Source organism: Gasterosteus aculeatus, chromosome 4 (genome assembly GCF_964276395.1).
Source record: "Gasterosteus aculeatus chromosome 4, fGasAcu3.hap1.1, whole genome shotgun sequence".
Lineage (NCBI taxonomy): Eukaryota > Metazoa > Chordata > Actinopteri > Perciformes > Gasterosteidae > Gasterosteus > Gasterosteus aculeatus.
This window is the reverse complement of record NC_135691.1, coordinates 14,471,125-14,492,001: the sequence shown is the minus strand read 5'-3', so window position 1 is coordinate 14,492,001 and position 20,877 is coordinate 14,471,125. Positions and strand designations below refer to the sequence as shown.

General features: G+C 42.4%; 2 protein-coding genes and 1 long non-coding RNA gene across 14 annotated transcripts in view; 1 reads left to right on the top strand and 2 right to left on the bottom strand.

Moving 5' to 3' along the window:
- Positions 1 to 1,467: 1,467 nt before the first annotated feature.
- Positions 1,468 to 8,868, top strand: LOC120812619 (uncharacterized). 3 transcript variants are annotated; one of them, XR_013467619.1, is made up of 6 exons: positions 1,468 to 1,687; positions 2,138 to 2,274; positions 2,903 to 4,075; positions 4,777 to 4,913; positions 6,725 to 7,171; positions 7,597 to 8,868. It is a non-coding gene; the product is annotated as an uncharacterized LOC120812619 (long non-coding RNA). The 3 variants fall into 3 exon arrangements; XR_013467618.1 differs by having other exon boundaries at positions 6,650 to 7,171; XR_013467617.1 differs by having other exon boundaries at positions 4,777 to 7,171.
- On the bottom strand, positions 7,967 to 14,316 carry LOC120818197 (G2/M phase-specific E3 ubiquitin-protein ligase). Its single transcript, XM_078102355.1, has 9 exons — positions 14,121 to 14,316; positions 13,765 to 13,983; positions 12,748 to 12,883; positions 12,181 to 12,527; positions 11,627 to 11,949; positions 11,192 to 11,373; positions 10,580 to 10,752; positions 10,265 to 10,479; positions 7,967 to 10,076 (listed from the first exon to the last, which is right to left on the bottom strand). The coding sequence occupies exons 1-9, from the start codon at positions 14,219 to 14,221 to the stop codon at positions 9,829 to 9,831; spliced, it is 1,944 nt and encodes a 647-aa protein (XP_077958481.1). The 5' UTR covers positions 14,222 to 14,316; the 3' UTR covers positions 7,967 to 9,828.
- A 2,463-nt stretch (positions 14,317 to 16,779) lies between these two features.
- ablim3 (actin binding LIM protein family, member 3) overlaps positions 16,780 to 20,877 on the bottom strand; it is a 36,305-nt gene continuing 32,207 nt past the window's right edge. For all 10 annotated transcript variants that reach the window (XM_078102352.1, XM_040173936.2, XM_040173927.2 and 7 more), the window contains 8 exons: positions 20,658 to 20,728; positions 20,317 to 20,485; positions 19,297 to 19,326; positions 18,718 to 18,773; positions 18,430 to 18,496; positions 18,310 to 18,320; positions 18,095 to 18,175; positions 16,780 to 17,989 (listed from right to left, as the gene is read on the bottom strand). In XM_078102352.1, the coding sequence (XP_077958478.1) occupies positions 17,876 to 17,989; positions 18,095 to 18,175; positions 18,310 to 18,320; positions 18,430 to 18,496; positions 18,718 to 18,773; positions 19,297 to 19,326; positions 20,317 to 20,485; positions 20,658 to 20,728 (599 nt within the window). In that variant the 3' untranslated portion in view covers positions 16,780 to 17,875. The remainder of the gene's footprint in view (positions 17,990 to 18,094; positions 18,176 to 18,309; positions 18,321 to 18,429; positions 18,497 to 18,717; positions 18,774 to 19,296; positions 19,327 to 20,316; positions 20,486 to 20,657; positions 20,729 to 20,877) is intronic.

The window sequence follows — 20,877 nt, the reverse complement described above, 5'->3', positions numbered from 1 at the left end:
TTCCGCTCTTTTGAGATCTTGTTTTCCAGGGTCTTGTGTTGCTTTTTGAGAGTTTTATTCAGTCTGGTTGCAACTTTTTTATCAGTCTTCAATGATTCGTAGTTTGCCTTACAGGCGTCAAGATCTTTGAGACTGTTCATTAGACTGAGGATATTCTCTTTCCATTCATTGTTCCTCAGCTCCAGGGCGTTTTTGTATTCCCTCTGTGCGTCATAGCCAGCCTTCCAGTCTTTTTCACGGAGTAGCTTGTTGGTGGCCTCCGTGCTGACCTTAATCAACTGTCGCCGCTGCTCCTCCAGAACAGTCACCTGGCATTTCAGTTGCGATGCCAAAGATTCTATGGACGTGAGTTCTTCATTGAAGCCCTGGATTTGCTGTTTTAAATTATTGGTTGTTCTCTCCAAAGCGTCCCTACGGTGCATTGCGTCCTCATTTTGACGGCGTTGGTTTACAAGTTTCAGGTGTATTTCGCTTTTCTCATCTTGCAGAGCCGAAACCTGTATTTCTAACTCCTGTGTCTCTGCAATCAGTTCCTTATTCTTATATTGCAGACTTTCGTAATCCAAGTGAGTCGAAGCTGTTTCGGAGGCCAAGTTCTTCACCAAAGTCTTCTTCATATCAAGCTGATGGGCGTCTCGTTTATTGGCCTCAGATAAAAGGTTACATTCATTGGTTACCTTTTGCAGTGTGGTCTCCAGGAGGTGAATTTTTTGGTCATACTCCTCATTCTCCTTTGTTATGGATGCAGCGTTTGACTCCACATGTTTTAAGTGCTCCAACCTTTTCCGCTGCAATTCCACCTCTACTTCCAGCCTTTGATGTCTAGAAGACAAATGTTTGTTTAGTTCTTTTTGGCCGCTGTAGATTGATTCAAAATGTTTATGATTTTTGACCTGATCAAGGAGACTCTTTGCCTCTTTTTGAAGGGTTTCACATTTTCTCCTAGCAATGGCTTCCTCCTGCCTGTGATTCTCATATTTATCATCTTTAACCTTCAAAGATCCCCATCCTTCAACGTGTATTCTGCTCAAGTGAATTTTCATGCGCATAGACTTAAGATCTTTGCAGATTTCGCTCAGGCTCATATGTTCTGCGTTGAACTGTTCAGATGACCCTGCTGGCTCCTGGTTGGAAATCGTCAGATTCGTTTGCGCCATTTCTCCTGTTTGATTTAATGTTGGGTAAAATACTTCTGTGTACACGATAAAACTTGAAAAGAGCGTTGTATTGTCAGTGGTCAAAGGTTATCAATTGACGCAGGACTGAGCAGAAAGCGTGCAGCTCTCCAGAAGTCCAGAGAAGGTATGAGGCCTATATGTAGATTCCAACATCAAAGGATATCATGACGTCAATGGCTGTTGCCATGGCAACTCGGAACTACGTGGCTCTGACGTGCGAAACACAACAGCCAATAGGAAAACACAACGAAATTAACCTCTTACGGAGAGTGTAGGACCCTATTAGCAGAGGACGGACCCTTCTGATTGGACAGGCGGACTGTCTGTCAACAGGAAATGAGGACTCGCTCGCTTGCTAGACCTTCATTCCGCGCGAAAATACGGCGAAAGAAAGAATGTTTGTCGTCAAAAGTTGTTGGCGAACCAGCCGATTTTTTGCAGTGGTTGTGGACAGATACTTGGAAAAAGTCTGGAATCTTTGGCTCAACCCACCAATGGACCAACTTCAGGTAAGTTAACGTAACCTTATTTGAAGGTAATGGTGGGTTTCCCCTGCCTGTCGTAAATGGCATGCCTGACCACGCTAGCTATACACTCCAAATTCGATTGAATTAACGTTAGGTAACAAGAAACATTGGTTTAAAAAATACATATATTGGCTGTTACCACGGACATATCACGTTAATTATGTATATTTGCGTATTATGATCCTTGGCAGACTATCGCGTTGGCACCACAACATCCCTGCCTAAAACTGAAGTAACTGCCCTCCTCCCCCTTTGCCATTCAGATATTTAGTCAATTATTTATGATCAAGGTGAGATATGATCAGATATCTGTCAAGTAAACCGTGTCGTCAGCCATGTATTTTATTTTGTACCGTTACTTTTGTTTTTTTCTATGAACCTGCAACGTATGCTTTGCCATTTTATAAGAATGCATCTTGTGCTTCTCTGTAGTATCACAGAATGCTCCATCCAACTCAACCCCAAGATTTAAAACCTTTCTGGAATACCGGAAGTAAAAAGGAGAGGAAAGGCAAAAGTTTTCCTTTGGCAAAATGCAGGACAAGAAAAAGGAAAAGAGGAAAGTGCAGGTAAGCAAATGTGATTTGATATCGCTCAGAGAGAGAGAGCAAATAATTATTTCAGTGTTGACTTGCTGTTGACATCCCATCATCATTTGAGCAGAATTAGGCAAACCATATTCAAGGATCACAATTTTTATCTGCCCAAAGACGGACTTTGAAGAAGATATCCATTTATTTCTGTGGCTTGATGTTTCACCTCTGAAACGTACGTAAATAGGTTTAAAAATAGTTTCCCATGGTGTTGTCTGTATTCATGTTCAAATTACTGCAAGGAGTTGAGAAGAGAAGTTGTTTTTTTTATGCATCTACAATTCCAAGTGTTTCTGGTGCAGTGCTTCAAACCAGTTTTCCATTCATCACTTTCTTCTGGAGTTGACTTCTTTTTAAATGTTTGTCTTTTAACTGACACCAATCAAGCTAACTTTAATTGTTTCAGCTGGAAAAGTGTCTGACATTTCTGACTCTGACACAGAGATTGTGATTAAAAAGAGCCCTCACAACATTTGAGCTAGCTGACACGTTGGTGAGTGCTATGTAAAGCATGTTATTGTATGCTTTTTTTTAATGAAAACGTCTTTTGTTTGCTGTGTTAAGTTCTGATCAACCCCAATGTCTTTGTAATGCTTTACTACAGCCATGTGAACCTGTGCATGAAAGCAGTGCAATACAGAGGATATCCGTCCAAGTACCTCCGGATGTCCTGGAATGGCGAGAACATATTACAGGTTTGGTTTTGGGGCTTTTGTTTTAAATGTTCTAGAATATTAAATATTAAAGGAGTCATTGACTGCGTTTTAAGGGTATTCACACTGTCTTTTAAGGTCTCTGAAAAGGGTACCGGATTTTCCGCACTCTAAGGCGCATTTAAAAGCCTTTCATTTTCGACAGTGCGCCTTATAATCCGGAGCGCCTTATATATGGATCAGTTGGTAATCGGTTGATCGATACTGGTTGTACACGGCGCTAAAGGCGCTCTGCCAAACATGCCAAAGCTCGGTCTACGGCGGCGAGATGCTGAGCGGGCGCTCAAGCGCGTGAGATATGGAGCTTGTTTCTCCCTTTTCTTTACAGTAGCTGAACCATCTTAAAGGGATAATAGGTTATTGTAAAAGGAGCCCTTGGCAGGCGGCGTGGCTGGAGAGCAGCCGAAGATTTAAGGCGTGGATGGCGAGGGGGGCGGCGGGAGCGGACGCACCTCGCAGCATCGATCGGACCCTGAAAGCACCGTCTCCACCTCCCCACATCCACCCGCCCCGACGTCAAACGTTTGACTGCAGTATCTGATGCGCCTGATAATCCGGTGCGCCCTATATATGAAAAATGTTCTAAAATAGGTCATTCATTGAAGGTGCGCCTTGTAGTGCAGAAAATACGGTATGTTCAGTAACATTGGTTGCGCTGAAAATGGACCAGGTCCATTTTGAATATCCTTTTTTAAAACTTCCAAACTAGCTCCTTTGTAATTCCCGTGGAAGTACACAAAGCGGCACAGCTAAAGTAGTGTCTGAGATCCTAAAATAATAAGATCCTGAAATAATTGCAAATTTGGCGCTTTCCATTGACCACAGCAAAGTCAGCAGATTCCACGTGTCCAGATCTAATGTATGGGATGGTGCTGTCAGAGGTTTTCAGCGTTGCACGTACTCTGAGGAGAATGACATGTTTGTGAAGTTTACCGATGACGCTGGCTCCCATGAAGAAGGCCTAGATACCGGCGGGCCGAGGCGGGAATTCCTCACGCTTCAGATGAATGATCTGATCTTTGACGGACCTCCAGAAAGCCGTTACCTGGTGTACAACTCTACAGGTGTCTGTTTTTCATGGAATTTCATTTTTTGTCAATATATTTTGATGAAAGTATTATTTTTGTTGTACATTAAGTCACACTTTCTGCCAAATTTAAGCACACTTAAGCAAGTCTTGTTAAACTTTCTAGCCATACATCGAACCTTAAAAAAAGAATTCTGACTGGAAAATAATGGGGTCATGTTACCTGGATGACTACCTGCCTAAATCTAAAAGTCGCTATTAACAGATGGAGATGCCCATTAACTGACATTTTTCTGTACTCTGCATGGCAGCTTTCAGGGAAAATGAATATGTCCTGGCAGGAAAGATCATTGCTGTGTCCATAGTACACGGGGGACCAGCACCACATTTCCTGTCAAAGGACCTTGTTAACCACATAGTAGGGAATCCCAGTTTCGATGCCACTGTGGAAGATATTACAGATGAGGAGATAGGGAGTTCTGCATCAGGTTTGACGTGACCTTGATTCAAGCAGTTTGTTTACTAAGAGACCACATTCGTTACATTTTAGAGTAAGGTCATAGTGAAATAAACAAACCGGAAGTTTCAGATATCCACTTCTATCATTACATTTAAGTAAAAAATACTTTGATCCCGGTTTTGTTTTTTCTGTTTATTTGACTGACCATTGCAAGATTTGCAAGATTCTTACCCTATCAGGGATGCGGTTTGCGAAGTCTTACAAAGTCTTTGTAACAGGTCCAGGAAGCAGAATCTGTGGAATCTCTGCAAAACGTTCTTTTGCAAAACAGCTCCATGTTCCAGACGGCTGGATGTTTCCTCCATGTGAAGACCTCTGAGGAGCATCAAACTCCTGTGGAAGAATACCTCAGATGGTAAATCCTACACAGAAACCAGTGTTATTCAAAGCTAATGGTCCTATAGACTCATTCTCTGCCTCCATTCATCAAAAATATTTCAATGACATACTTTCCAGTCCCATGATTTATCACTTGAATGTTTTAAAAGTGGCTACAAATAAGATTGTGACAATCACAAATGGTAAAGAATGTTCAGTGAAAAGTATGAGGGGCCGTTTAGGACTTAACTACTGAGACACTAAACACTCTCACACACACTACTGAGACACACTCACACACACTACTGAGACACTAAACACACTCACACACACTACTGAGACACACTCACACACACTACTGAGACACTAAACACACTCACACACACTACTGAGACACTCTCACACACACTACTGAGACACACTCACACACACTACTGAGACACTAAACACACTCACACACACTACTGAGACATTCTCACACACACAACTGAGACACACTCACACTACTGAGACACACTCACACACACTACTGAGACACTCTCACACACACTACTGAGACACACTCACACACACTACTGAGACACACTCACACACACTACTGAGACACTCTCACACACACTACTGAGACACACTCACACACACTACTGAGACACACTCACACACACTACTGAGACACACTCACACACACTACTGAGACACACTCACACACACTACTGAGACACTCTCACACACACTACTGAGACACACTCACACACACTACTGAGACACACTCACACACACTACTGAGACACACTCACACACACTACTGAGACACACTCACACACACTACTGAGACACTAAACACACTCACACACACTACTGAGACACTCTCACACACACTACTGAGACACTAAACACACTCACACACACTACTGAGACATTCTCACACACACAACTGAGACACACTCACACACACTACTGAGACACACTCACACACACTACTGAGACACTCTCACACACACTACTGAGACACACACACTACTGAGACACACTCACACACACTACTGAGACACACTCACACACACTACTGAGACACTCTCACACACACTACTGAGACACACTCACACACACTACTGAGACACACTCACACACACTACTGAGACACTAAACACACTCACACACACACTGAGACACACTCACACACACTACTGAGACACACTCACACACACTACTGAGACACACTCACACACACTACTGAGACACACTCACACACACTACTGAGACACTCACACACACTACTGAGACACTCTCACACACACTACTGAGACACTCTCACACACACTACTGAGACACACTCACACACACTACTGAGATACACTCACACACACTACTGAGACACTCATGCCATCTCATTAGTGTGTGTGAGAGCATTTCACTATACAACGTGAGAGCATCTCAGTTACACCGGAAGGCATCTCAGTTACACCGGAAGACGGAAACAAAGTAGTGAAAAAGCGAAAAAGTAGTGGAAAATCTTAGCCAAGTGCGAGAATTTGAGGGTTATTTCAATCAATAATTTTTCTGATTAAATATGAAGCTGCAATTCCTGTATATTTTGATCAGTCTGCAAGCCCTCTTTGTAATTGGCAATCGCGATGACATCGTAGATTTTTTCAATAGGGTGCTGCGCTGCGTTGAATGCTTACGGCAAGACCCAGGAGAAGAGAGATTTCTTAGAGAGCTTAATGACCACACCATTACCCTAAATTCTATGTTGTCTATGGTTCGCTCCAGGGAAGGACCTGGTGGAGAGACTGTTGTTTTTTTGGAGTCGATATGTTTTTGTTTTAATCGGTTTAATGACTTTAGAACAAGAGGAATAAATCAAGAAAACTGCCTTCCTGCGGTCCCACCTACAGCCCGCAATGGCCTTCCGTGTCGCCCCCGATATGATTTAACAATCGAGCAATTCAACCAGTGCATGGGACTCGGTTTCAACTGGCAGGGAATTGCTTCTTTTTTTGGAATTAGCCGTCGGACTGTGTTCAGACATAGGCAACGTCTTGGTGTCGGACCTTTGGAATACTCATCATTGAACAATGAAGAACTGCAATCAACCATAAGGGAGATTTCCACGAATACCCCGAATGCTGGAGAGAGATACGTTATTGGAAGTCTGCGGGCTCGCGGAATCCGTATCCAGCGCTGGAGGGTCCGCCAAATTCTGCAGGAGATTGATCCGGTCGGCCGATCATTGAGACGCAGTCAAGCCATTCGCCGAAGGGTTTACAGAGTGCAAACTCCGAACGAGCTATGGTATGTGTGCCATAGGCCATTGACAGGTGTATTCTAAGTTGTGGCTTGCCTAACGTTACTTTTTGTGATCTTTGTATTTTTTAATCCTGTAATTTTACTGTAACCATTTTCATTTAAATGATTCGCTCCTATACCCTAGATTTGAACTACCCGTCTTCCCCAACCGATGATTTATTTTAGCTCCATTGAGCCGGAAGAAAACAATTTAGGCTACTCATGGTGAATGGCCAAATATCAGCATCAGTATTCAAAACCCCAAGTAGCTGGAACTAATGAACAAATAACACAAAGATTTTATCCTAAGGGTTCATTAGGTTTGGAAACAATAATTCTTTCCCATAGAGATGGAAAACTTGTATGATGTGACCCTACAAAATAGTGTTTTTCCAGGATTGTAACAGTTGTCACTTCTTTCTTTTATACAGGCATATTGACGGGAACCATAAATTGGTCAGGTGGAGAATGGTGTTCCATGGCTGTGTGGACGGGTACAGTCGCACCATCATATACCTTCAGTGCCTCAACAATAACAGGGCATCAAGTGTTTTGAGCCTGTTTCAGCAGGGCGTATCTGACTTTGGACTGCCTTCAAGAGTACGGAGCGACCATGGAAGGGAAAATATAGAGGTTGCCCGATTTATGCTGAATAGTAGAGGGTTGAACAGAAGAAGCATGATCATGGGGCGCAGCGTACACAACCAAAGAATAGAGAGGCTATGGGCAGAACTAAACCGAGTCGTTTCATATTATTTCTCTGACTTATTTACCTTTATGGAAAATGAAGACATACTTGACTCTCTTTGTGATCTTAATTTATTTTGTTTGCATTACATTTATTTACCTCGGGTTCAAAGGGCAGTCAGAGAATTCAGGAGCCAATGGAATAACCATGGACTCTCTACCCAAGGAAGCCAAACCCCATTGCAATTGTGGCATAGAGGTGTTGTCAGTCATATTGAATATTTGTGTACATGAATATTTAGAAACTAGTAATAGAGACGCACTACCTGTAGTAGATAGCAGGAATAATATTGAGGTTCCTGAAAACAGTATTAATGTAAGCAATAGCACCATGCAAGAAATTCAACAATTAATTGACCCATTAATGAATGATGGAAATTATGGAATTCAATTATTTCTGTCTCTTTTACATTTTTTACAAGCAAGACATCCCAGTAGACTAAGTGAATCTCAGATTTGAATAATTATAAATATATATATAGCACTTTACGCAGCATTAAATACACAATTGTTAATAGAATAAGAACAAATAAAAGTAATAATGGTTGGTGGTGGTGACAAGCATGAATAGTCTGTAAATTGTCCAGTACCAATGTGTAGCACCCAACTGGGTGATGCCTGGCTGCGGTGAAGCGCCAAAGCTATCATTGCATCGCAGAAACAGAAAGATGACATCTAAAATGGAACTTGGGGCTTTATCCTTTGTGGATCAAAAACATCTACATCTTGATCTATACATAATATAAGATACGTATATCATAGTGAATAGCTACTGTTAAGATAGATGAAAGATATGTTGCTGGTACTATTTGATTACTGTGGTATTTTTATTATGTTCTAGTGTGAATGTCAAGTAGGTGACATTGGATGTGAATAAAGAGATTATGCTATTATTTGAAAACCAGCTTTTATTGATGTGTAAATGTACCTGTATAAAAGAACACTGAAAATCAAAAGCAGTTTCTTTTTCCATTTCTGGACATTAGCTGATCATCTATTTTTTGGTCTGATTTAAGTGCAAAGTGTCATAGCTGGCTCAAGCTATGACAAACATCAGGAGCAGAAGACGGTGTACGAGAGTAAAGAATATGTTTATTAAAGTATAACCCAATGGAGAACTTAAATTATAACCCATATCCACAAACCATAACGATCCTATGAGGTGGGAAGTCAGTAATTCAGTGGTGTAAGCGTGGATGTGTGAAACATGGTGTGGTGCGTGTGTGAATGAAAAGAATAACTCAAAACATAACAGTAATGTATGGAGACTGCAGCGGGGAGCGAAGGCCAGGTCTGTCTCCTCTGGATCCCCCTCTGGATCTTTTCTCTGGCTCTCTCTGGCCTCCTTCAACTGGCAGGGGCATGGCATATATAGCTTAGGAGACACCGGGCCCAGGTGCTCTCCATTAGCCATCAAGATGAGGCCCCACCCAGGCTCACCTTTAGGGCGACGGTTAGGTAGACCCTACTCATACGTGTGGGGCATCACAAAAGTAAAACCCAGGAAGCGATTTATATTTTCCAGGCTTCTCATTGCAGAAGTCAAGCTTAGTCAGCTTTGCAAAATACCTCCCCGGCTTATCCAACAAGCAACCTTGAATTAAACTTGACAATACAAAAATTAAACTTGACAGGCTTGTCCCGTTCATTCACGGTTGCAGTGTTTAGACGTGTCGAGGTCTGCTATGAAATCTAGACCGTGCCATGTGATACTCTTAAGAACAGTAATGCAAAAAACAAACAGGGCAAATGTAAACCCTCACTAGGACATGTATCCGCTAACGTTAATAAAACAATAAAACCTGTTTCGAGTGTGAATAAAATAACTTGCATTTCCAACATTTACACAAAATTGGAGTCGATACCGACATAACTGTGATGCTGTACAAACAAACATTAAAATGTACATTCATCATCTATGGCATGCCAAAGCCCTGTGTGTTTCTTATTGCAAAGTCCATGTTGCTCTTAAAACAACTGTACGTGCTATAGATGGGCAGTCGAAGACAGCTGATGCAGGTGTTGGCAACAGGGAACTTTTGTGCTCTACCACTCGGGTGAAGAAACTCAAGAGATGGCTGAGGAGAAAAGCCGATTGGTGGTACTGCATCAGATCCAGTTGCAAATGCTAGGATGTCCCCCAACTTCTCTGCTCCATCTTCTTCTGTGGAATGAGCAGGACAGCACGGAATTAGACAGCACACTTTATGACTTTGTCAGACTGGGAAGTAAATATAAATGATAGACTGACCAAATATATTAAATCATAAACTTGGGAATGTTAACACCAAAATGTTTTTCTAGATTCTTTGAAGAAGTTCACAAATTAATTTTTCTCTATATCCTACACACCTTCAACATCTTGTAAATAGTCCCTCCAGAATGCAACTACGGTTTCCTCCTCTCTTTTCTGGTTGGTCCCCTCCTCTGACCATCGGATGTGGAACAGCCCATCAACCTGGTCAGCAGTTAGCGGCTTTGGATTGTAGCACATCACTGGACTGAAAGATTCTGGATGCATCTGGATCTGCTCCAGGACTCCAAGCGTTTTCAATCCATCTCTAAACCTACAGTAAATGACAGTATGGGAGGAAAGGTGCTTCAATGAAGAATTTACTCTTTTATATGCGAAAAAACAAAAGGATTTTCAAACTACATTTAAAATACCTTTCAAATGGTCCACGGACTCGATTAATCACCTGAAACATCAAGACATCTTCTACAAGTCTATCCCTGTCGTCAACAGTTTTCAGTGGCTTCAGACAGCCTGCATTGGCAAGGTAATCAAGGAGAGGCTGAGTTGACTGGATGAGTTGCTCCAGAGTTGTCGATTCTGAAACCTAAGAACGATACATTTTTTTAAAGTCCGATTTAAAAATGAAAAACTGTTGATTTACTGTCCCCCACCAGTGATTGCCCACCCACCTTCCTCATCCTAATTCGATTGCAATGGAAAGTTACAAATTTTTCCAGTGACTACTTTACTTTAGTTATAATTTTCGAAACGGCTTTGCTAGAGGTAATTGTAACTAGGACGTTAGTTGCTCATAACATGCCAGTAATTTGGGTAAGACTACTTCAGGCCAATGAATGCAATCTGAGCACTTCACATCCAAAATAAAATTTTGCGGAAGACTCAAAACCTATCCATTTAAAAAGGCCACCGATGATAAAACAGATAAAGCATTCTTACAAACATGAATAGTCTCTGTTTGGACCAGCCAAATTCTTTCAATTCATCATAAGCACTGAATATGATGAATTGAAAATGCAACTAACCTTTTGTATTTTTTCACGGATTTCAACATCGGCGATGTCCTCCAGACGCGGTCTAGATTTCTCTGGCCCTTGAACTATGCAGTCAAACAGTGTTTTGGACAAGAAATTTGGTGAAGGCCCGCCATGTACCAGACTGACTGCAATAGCCCTTCCTGTGATAAAGTAACGGTCCTCTCTGACAGCTGAAAAAAAAAGCGGTAGAAAGTAGTGTGTGCATAACTTTATGCACTGCTGTCATGGAAAAGGCATAGCTTGTAATCAGAGTTTGGCACCCTCTTTGTTACCAGGGTAGCCACACTGGCTTGTTAAAGTGTTAGGCTATTATTTCAAAGGATTAAAAATCACTGAGGTTCACACAAAATGGAGTGGGAGCTATAATGTATTTTACATTGTATATAGTTATATCATGAAAACAAAAAACAAGATAAAGTGTACCTGTTGCATCAAGAGCCAAGTTGAGGTTACCTTCTGTTCCCTCAAACATTTCGTACTGTGCAAGAGCTTCTGTAAGCAGTGGAAGAAATTCTCTTCTCGGACCCCCAAGATCCACAGCTTCTTCAGTTTTTCGTTTGTCATCAGAAAATCTCACACTAATCCTGTGAGTCGGGTCATAAGAGATTCTTTTGAAGCCCCGAATGGCACCATCTAGCACAGCTGCACGTTTTATGTTGAACCGGTTGACTTGGTTATTGTTGATCTTTTCACCAAGCTCAGATAAGATCTCTTGAATAGGGACACTTGCAGATGAACTTTCCTTTCTGAAAGCAAACAACAAAGAGGAAACGTTTCGAAACATTAATCAGAACTTTATGTGTGCGCAATCAGTAATTAGGGATAAAGGCCATTGGTACAATTTGTGGTCTTTTTACAAGAGGGCACTAAGGGCACAAGAGGGCACTCAGGTGTTTTCTTTAGTCTGACAAAAGCCTTAACAAGACCTCAAGTAATACAAAATATTGTATAATAAAAGGCAATTATCTGATGCTCACATCTGGTCTTCCATGCTGGCCGATAAGGCAGCATACAAATCCTCAGATTCTTCCTCATCTGATGAAAGATTTATCACAGAAAGGTATGCTCTGTAATCTGTACTTTCTGGCCATAGGTTGTTGGTCAGTGGTGGGGTGCTGTTTGCATCAAGGGTGCTGTCCACGGTTGTCGGCGGTACCAGGCTGCAGGGGGCGGTGCTCGCAGGTGCAAGGCTGCTGGTAGCTGACATGGAGGGGCGGTCTGGCTGGTCTCCGACAGGGTCATGTTGTCGGCTTGCTGCGGTGGTGACTGACGGCACCATTTCGACGCACTCCTTGGAGGAGGAACTTTCATCCAAATTGTCAGGCTTGAGAAGGGATAGAATTTGCTGTAGTCAATATCACCGTCATTTTATCAACTAGCAACTAGCCTACAGCACCTCAAACAGTGCTGTGGTGGTTTACATACATTTTGTGCAATATACTAACAAAAGCCTATACTGTATGAACGTTTTGAAAATAATAACAGTACATGAACAATTGGGTTAATTACAAGTCAGGAGTTACAGATAACACCTTTATACATACCTCAAGAGGTCTGGAGGGTCTTACATATAGAGCCTTATACCTAAATACTTTTTGGATTATACTGGCGTCAAGTTGCTGGCCTTCCCTCAACCCTGGTGTGATCAACTTGTTGCCACAAGCCATCAGTAGTTCACAGCTGTACACAAATCAATGGGGTACATTACTGTTAAAGACACACTTCTGGAATGAATGAAAGATCCATAAAATCTTTTTTTGTTTAAGTGATGTTGGTGGAAGAAAATTAACGTCACTGTATCCCATCGCGGACGGCGAAAGCTCGTACATCCCTGACCTGGACGCTCGTAATTTGGCGCTGTTTCCGGTCTTTTTCCCCCCCATACATGTCAACAAATCATTTACATGTCTAACTACTGCAGGAAAGTTACTTTGATGATAGAAAGTAGTAAGACTCACTGGGGCGAGAGTTGGGCAAAGCTGGGGCAATGATCAAAGAGATTTTATTGGGCTATTTGGCGGCGTTGACACGGGATATCTTATTGTGAAAGGCCAAAATTGGGTTCCCGCATATGTTGTCAGCATCGATAGGCCTTTTAGCAACCCTTTCACCAATGTTTAATCTCCGCGAAAAACAAACGTTTACAATGACGATGGACGTCCGTCCGGGTCATGCCTACAGCAGCGCACGGCTAGTTAACCAGCGTTAGCGTCCTTTTACTAACTCTGGTTTCGAAAAGTGTTACTTTCACAATTAAAACAGTATTTGGCTCGAACGGTAAGGAGCCAACGCCTACTTTAACACAGTTAAACACCTGAAAACATTTTACGATTATTTGGAACATTATTTTTTCCGGATAGTTAGCTAAAAACCTGCCAGGTCCGGAAACCGTGACGTTAATTGTCCAATTCACTTTACTATATAGGATGCACTTGTACATTTACTGTGATATGATAACCGAAGGGGCATTGTCCTCCTTGAAAAGTTAGTTAAGTAAAGGACTCCTAATATAGTGCCATGGAGTCTGACTGTCTATTCTATCATGTTAATGCTAGCTTTACCTCACATCGTCGGGAATTTTCCCCTTAAAAGCATCCCGTATTTGAAGGAGGACTGCCCCATTGTCCCAGGTTTTGTTGAACTCGAAAGCATTCAGGATGTGCCCGTTTTTGTACAACTCCTCCTTCTTCCGCTGCTTGACAACTATGTCGTCTGTAGGACTAAACAGCAAAATAACGTCCTTGTTAAAGGTCCGATGGTACGGCGTTTTCTGTCGGACTCTGAAAAAAAAGTACACGTCAGACGAGCTAACGTTAGCTACTTAGGCTAACACCAATATGCTAGCTAACAAGCAACACTACGGTTACTATGGAATGCCGGTTATCCTAAACAATACAACAAAAATAATTCAACTCACTTTTGTCTTGGTTTGGATTTCCATGTGCTATAAGTTGCCCTCGTTTCATAGCGGGGACAACAGTTCCGTATTTCGTTGCCTGGGGCTGGTGTGGTTTGCATGCTGCTAGACCCGGGTTCGTAGAGAGACCTTATTTCTGAATTAACTGCTGCATTCGAAGGTGTAGCTACAGAGCTAGTTATGGAGTTTATTAGCGTAGGTGATACAGAGTTAGAAATCGAGTTAATTAGAGTAGGTGAAGCAGGTTTCTGAGTAGGGATACAGCTTCCGCTGTCACACGTCTATTGTCCGCTGCCATACCATTGACCGTTGGCCTTGGCGAAGATTGGCGCTTTTTTACTACTTTGTTTCCGCCTTCCGGTGTAACTGAGATGCTCTCACGTTGTATAGTGAAATGCTCTCACACACACTAATGAGATGGCATGAGTGTCTCAGTAGTGTGCGTGAGAGAGTGTCTCAGTAGTGTGTGTGTGTGTGTCTCAGTAGTGTGTGTGAGTGTGTCTCAGTTGTGTGTGTGAGTGTGTCTCAGTAGTGTGTGTGAGTGTGTCTCAGTAGTGTGTGTGTGAGTGTCTCAGTAGTGTGTGTGAGAGTGTCTCAGTTGTGTGTGTGTGTCTCAGTTGTGTATGTGAGTGTGTCTCAGTAGTGTGTGTGAGTGTGTCTCAGTGTGTGTGAGAGTGTCTCAGTGTGTGTGAGAGTGTCTCAGTGTGTGTGAGAGTGTCTCAGTAGTGTGTGTGAGTGTGTCTCAGTAGTGTGTGTGAGTGTGTCTCAGTAGTGTGTGTGAGTGTGTCTCAGTAGTGTGTGTGAGAGTGTTTAGTGTCTCAGTAGTGTGTGTGAGTGTTTAGTGTCTCAGTAGTGTGTGTGAGAGTGTCTCAGTAGTGTGTGTGAGTGTGTCTCAGTAGTGTGTGTGAGAGTGTCTCAGTAGTTAAGTCCTAAACGGCCCCTCATACCAGCCCCCCCGCGACCCTGTGTTCAGGATAAGCGGTTTGACAATGGATGGATGGATGGATGGACTTTTTGTTCGCACTCCAGCAGCATCCGTGTGTGTTGGCCCCACTCTGGTGCCACTCTAAGACAAACCTTACAGCTGCCGACATGGAAAGCCTGTTCACACCACTCCTCAGTCCAGCAGGAAGTAATAGTCAGCAGAAAGAAGGCAAAGCCCTTGGATTTTGGGCAGATTTTCTTCTTGATTGAGAAGGTTTGTTATAGCTTTTTTATATGGTGTTTGTATTTTTTACAACATATTATTTTACACAACAGGGAACTACTATAACTATTGAGTAACTACAAGTATCTACTACAAAAATAATTAACTGCTGCCAATATCAGCTAGATGTATCTGTGTGAATGCGTAGGTGTAAAGGCACTGCATGGCCCCTCATGCATCCAGTCTGTTTTACCTGCTGAAATACCGTATACCTTTAAAATTACTTTTGGGCAGATGAATACTAACAGTGGATTACATACCTTCCTTTTCTCAAAATGGACCACCACGCCGCGATTCGTTGATTCCCAGCCGATGATCCACAATTGTGGCTTGAGGAGCCTGCATAGTAGTCTGTGCGCTCGTGTCGGAGGGTACACTGTATTGCGGCCATGGTGCCATTTTCGCTTCCATGGTCTGTCCTCAGTCTCATTGGGATCACACCAACACTCTTGACACAACTGATGTAGTTGTGGGCGATGACCGATGGGTTGTTGTTAGTAGCCCCACAAACAAGCACATGATCCTTCTTGAAAACCCGTCTATACATCCTGAGAGAGCCAAGCCAAAGGGTTTCAGCTTATCGTATCCATCTACATGCCAGATGTAGTTTGGACCCATGGAGTGATACGTACGCCTCGCAAACCTCCGGCGTGATCTCGTATCCGTTCCTTGTGGATTTAGTTGCTTCAGCAATCTGATAACTGTCGTTTAACACGTTTGCTGAAGTAATTGCCACATCAGAACAGTTGCCCTGGTCCACGCAGCTCTGTAAGGATGGCATGTCTCACCTCATCCCAATGCGAAGAGATTTCCCTTTTTTACAACCCTGCTTCACTCAAATGTGACTTCAAAGTCCGTGTACTCATACTGATGTTGTGATTGGTGGACAACATATCAACTATCACGTCGTGTGTATGCCCTGCATCAAAATAATTCTTAATAATAGCAAAAGTCATGTTTTCAAATAGGGCGCTTTTCCGTGTTTTTCACATCTCCTTCCTGTTGACAGACAGACAGTCAGTCTGTCCAATCAGAAGGGTCTGTTCTCTGCTTCCTGCTTTAAGAGCCTACCCTTTTCCTAAGAAGTTAATTTGTGTTTTCCTATTTGCAGTTGTGCGTTCCTATTTGCTGTTGTGTTTTGCACTTCATGGCCTGTAGGTTTACGGGTTTCTTCTCCCGAGATTGGTGTTCCGTCCTCGAGGCCCGTGGTCTTGTCCGGAAGCAGTCTCAGCTGGTTGCATAAAAAATGGCAACTTCTTCAACTCTTAACACTTTGTTTTTGTAACCATTAAACTGACAAGGTAACATAAGGAATACGTGTCGGTAAGCAAACCTTAGCGGTGCTAGCCACTCAACAATGAGTCCAGTAACGCTACTTTGCAAATTGTCCAAAGATTCCTTTAAAAAGACTTACATGTGGATGCTTCCAAACTACAAATAAAAAAAAGAGACTCAATTTATTTCAAGTTTAATTTTTAGTGACAAAATGACAAAAGTATTCAAAGGAAGTAAAATCTTCAACAACCCATGATCTTGGTCAGTATCCTAAATACCTTGCATCTATCTACAAAATTACTGAATTATGAATAAGAGTGGGTGTAAATGTCGGGATGACCAGAGCTCATCCTAAAACATTTTGTCATTATTCTATTGCATTGAGCTGGAAAACATTAGAGCGGGAGGACTGAATCTTTGTTCCAATTATCTATTTAATCTACTGAATTGCACATTATTGTAGGTTGCTATACAGCTGCACAGGTAACTGCATCTATTGGTGACCTTTAACTACTCAACCAGAACATTACATTGAAGTGATCTGCTAATCTTTACATCTGCATTCTCACTTTCGTTTTATTTTGCACACAAATCAAAGGTCACGCTTAAAATATGCCCACCTCTGATTGTTCCATGTTTCATTCTATGTAAGTGTAAACCAGAGGGACGCAGTATTTCAAATAAAAGAGCAAAAATAGGGAACAAGTCAAACAAAATGCATCCTGATAGACCAAAGCAAAGAGATGCTCTATGCTCCCTCACTCCCTCTCATCTAATCATTCACACTGATAAAGTGTCATAAAGGATATACAGTATCTACATTCTACTCATTCAGATTGCTGGTGCTGCACACTCATAACTAAGAGAGCATAACAAATAAGGCAAAGCCAAAATTCTCCTCTTTATGGTTTAGTACTGCGCCTCAGGTCATGGACATCCCCACAGTGTCTTCCTCCATTATTCAGGCTTGAAAAAACCCAACAACAACGGTAATGTACCACCCTCTCTATTGCTTACACGTCACTCCAGCAAACTGCCACAGTTGCACTGACAGCCATGAAACAGTTTATCAGTCCATCTGTGCAAAATGCCTCCGTGGCCTTCCCTCTGTGTCTCTGGTGGGATTTGGAATTTGGTTTGTCACATGAGGAAATCTAGAACAGGTTCTCAGCCATGGCAGTGAAACAAAGCAGAAGTCTTAATATCTCTTTCTTCACCTTGCACAACCCTCTTAATGTAGTTATGGCAGTATTCAACAGACTTCTACAAGTTGTTAAAACAGTCGGGCCTGTTTCTTCAGCTCATTTCTTTTCCACAGAGCCAGCCGGTCAAAATCTTCCACAGTCATGCCAAACACTTGCAGGAACTCCTCTGGGGACAAGTGACGCTGAGGAGGCAAGGACATGGAGATGACACACAGTTATCACTTTGTACCTGTCGTATATCTTTCAAGCACTTTCTACTATTTTTTAAGATCATCTTCATAACTCACCTCCAGTCTGGCTCTGTCAGCATCCTTGGGCAGCCTGATGCGACCTCTAGTGGTGACAATGAGCGCCTCATAGGGGTAAATCTACACAAAAGAAGAGGCAGCGTTCGTCATCCAATGATGGACACTCAGTTACAATAACAATGGGATCGTTCAAACGTACAGGCTAACGCGCACCCTGCAAATTCATTATTCAAGTGATTCAATTCAAAACGTACCTTGTATTCTGCTGGGAGGGAAGAAATAAAATGGAGTCAGTACAAAGGAAAAAAAGAAACCTTAAAATGAATTGCTTCATTCTAATAAGTGGTGGGTGTTTTCAATCTATATTAAATTACCTCTATTTCCCCAATTGACCTCACTGCCACTATCATACTGGTACTGGTAGCAATCAGCACTCTGAGGCTGCAGGTGTAGAAAGGAACCACGACTTAAACATGTAAATGTACTGGCATAGATTTAGCCTAAGATATGTATTAAGATAAGGGAATAGTAACAGTAACAATACTGATACCTTGTTAAAAATGTCAGCTCCATCTTAAATAATCCATAATTATTCATTGTATAATTAATACATATACGTACATATAATTAATAGTTAACCCTTTTTTTCACTGTGTTCTCACCCTCTGGATGCCATTGCGCCCGTATCCTGGTAGCGAGGCGGTCTTACAAGCAAAATCTAAAAAGAAGGAAGCAGTAGTAGAATGGCACTAGTCAAGTCAACAGTTTTTCATTTTCCTATCATTTTATGCAACATGCCAGAAGATGGCGCTCTTCACTAACCCCAAAAAATCCCTGAGTTCAAGATGTGCCCACATAATACTCAAGCGTAGTTGATTTAAGGTAATTCACCACAAGCATGTCGTTTATGATGCAACCTTCATTCAAAATCTAACATATATAACATTTTGAATATTCAAACGGCCCTTTTAAAAACCCAGAAAATAAGTCTTCAGTATCAGGAATCAGGAAAAATGTATTGCCAAAATATGTCAGACATACAAGGGATTTGTCTTGGTGGTGTGACAGTAGACAGTGTAACAATAGACAACAAGACAGCAGTGCACAAGTAATAAAATAAAGTAAAATGCTAATCCAATGGCTTAGTAGAATAAGGCTATGGGTTAGTATAAAACAAGAGAAAGAAGTTAAAGTTAAAAGTGCACTAGCGAACAAGTGACAAATATTATTGAGAAACTCACCACTATCAGCGCTGTACTGAGATCTTGGAGCTAAAAAATAAAGAGATAAAATAGTTACATGACATGTCTTACTTATTGCACAAAAACACATATCCGGCTCCAATTGTAATCTCCCCTAATCTAAATATTGTTATTGATATTTAAAAGCCATCTGTTAGTATAAGCAGCAGTGACATAAAAAATGAAAGGAGCAAGTTGGATACCCACAGGAACACACAACATCAAAGGGACAATAAGGTAGAAACAGGCCAGGAAGGACTTTTTCCTGAGAAGAAGACAGCTCGTATCGCTACAAGCCTTTCAAACGTGGTCAACAGAGACCTGTTTGGTTGTGTCCCCTCCCATCTGAGAAACAGCTTTAATGAGAGATTTTACTGCTCATTAATAAACCAAGATATGGGACACCAGCTGTGAGAGGCTGAGGTAGATATAGACGCAGATAGATGAGATAGACGCAGATAGATGGATGGATACATAGAACGGATGAGGTAAGAGCGTTACCAGGATGACAGGAACAGAAGAAGAGAGACAGAGGAAGGGAACCAGTGGATAGTGGTGGAGACGTACCAATACGCCGCGCGACCAGTAACGCTTGGTCCTCTCAAACATTAACTCTATACTGGTAGCTTCAGGTCCGGCTTAATCACATCTGGCACACCTGGTTGAACACTCTCGGCGGTTGGAAATGTTCGGACTCAGAGCGATCAGATACACCACCCCCCCAAACAATGACAGGCCACATCTGCTGAACCTGTGAGTGGCAGCAGCAGCTGTTCAGCTTTCCCTCCATCTCGATAACGCCCGCAGCAGCCCGGACCCTCTTTGACCTGCTTCCACAGCCTCACTGCAATCACTCCAAATACCGATGACAGCAGGTATTGAGGCTAATGAAAAAGCCACCGCGGAAGCACATATATGACCACACTGGGACGGACTAAGACCTGGCAGCACAGGCGTGAACTTGCAGAAACAGAAGGAAGAAGAGACAAAGAGGGGGCAGAATGGGGGCGGGGCTCTTACATCCGTTGACAGTGTTGTTGTACGCCGTGGTGCCGTAGCCTGTAGTGTTGAGCGTTTCCTTGCTCCCACAACGAGAATTCCTAGCACTGCCCCAGGGGTCGTTGTCGTAGGAACCAGATCTGGCTTTCATCTCCTCCTTTAGGATCATCCTCCCAATGCCACTCCCGATCTAAAGGGGGGGGACACTGCTAGTTGAATGTACATTGAATGCAAGAAGTGAATCAGTAAGAGGAGGATGGTTGAAAGGCACCATACCATAAGACGTGGATTATTCATGGCTGTTTCTTAAGGAGGTGACTCTCTATTGAACCAAATGTCGAAGAAAATATCAAAGCTCTTACTCTTTGAAGACCGTGACTCCAACTCTCTTCATCTCCTCCTGTCGAAAAGCGTCTCCTTGGCACCCGATAGGCTGAGAGACAAAATAAATGAAAAGACATTCCCCTTACATGGGAATCGCGTTCAATGCGGGTGAGTGAATAAATACGACAACACAGTTACAAAAGGAACTGTACTACGAGGTCCGGCGGTAAAATCCAAACCATGCAGCTCACTGTGCCG

Excerpts from the sequence above, each read along its gene's own strand:
- LOC120818197 (XM_078102355.1), bottom strand. The coding sequence starts at position 14,221 with ATGCAAACCACACCAGCCCCAGGCAACGAAATACGGAACTGTTGTCCC. Across the intron at positions 13,984-14,120 it reads AAATCCAAACCAAGACAAAA|AGTCCGACAGAAAACGCCGT; the intron begins GTGAGTTGAATT and ends CTTTTTTTTCAG. Across the intron at positions 10,753-11,191 it reads TCCGTGAAAAAATACAAAAG|GTTTCAGAATCGACAACTCT; the intron begins GTTAGTTGCATT and ends TATCGTTCTTAG.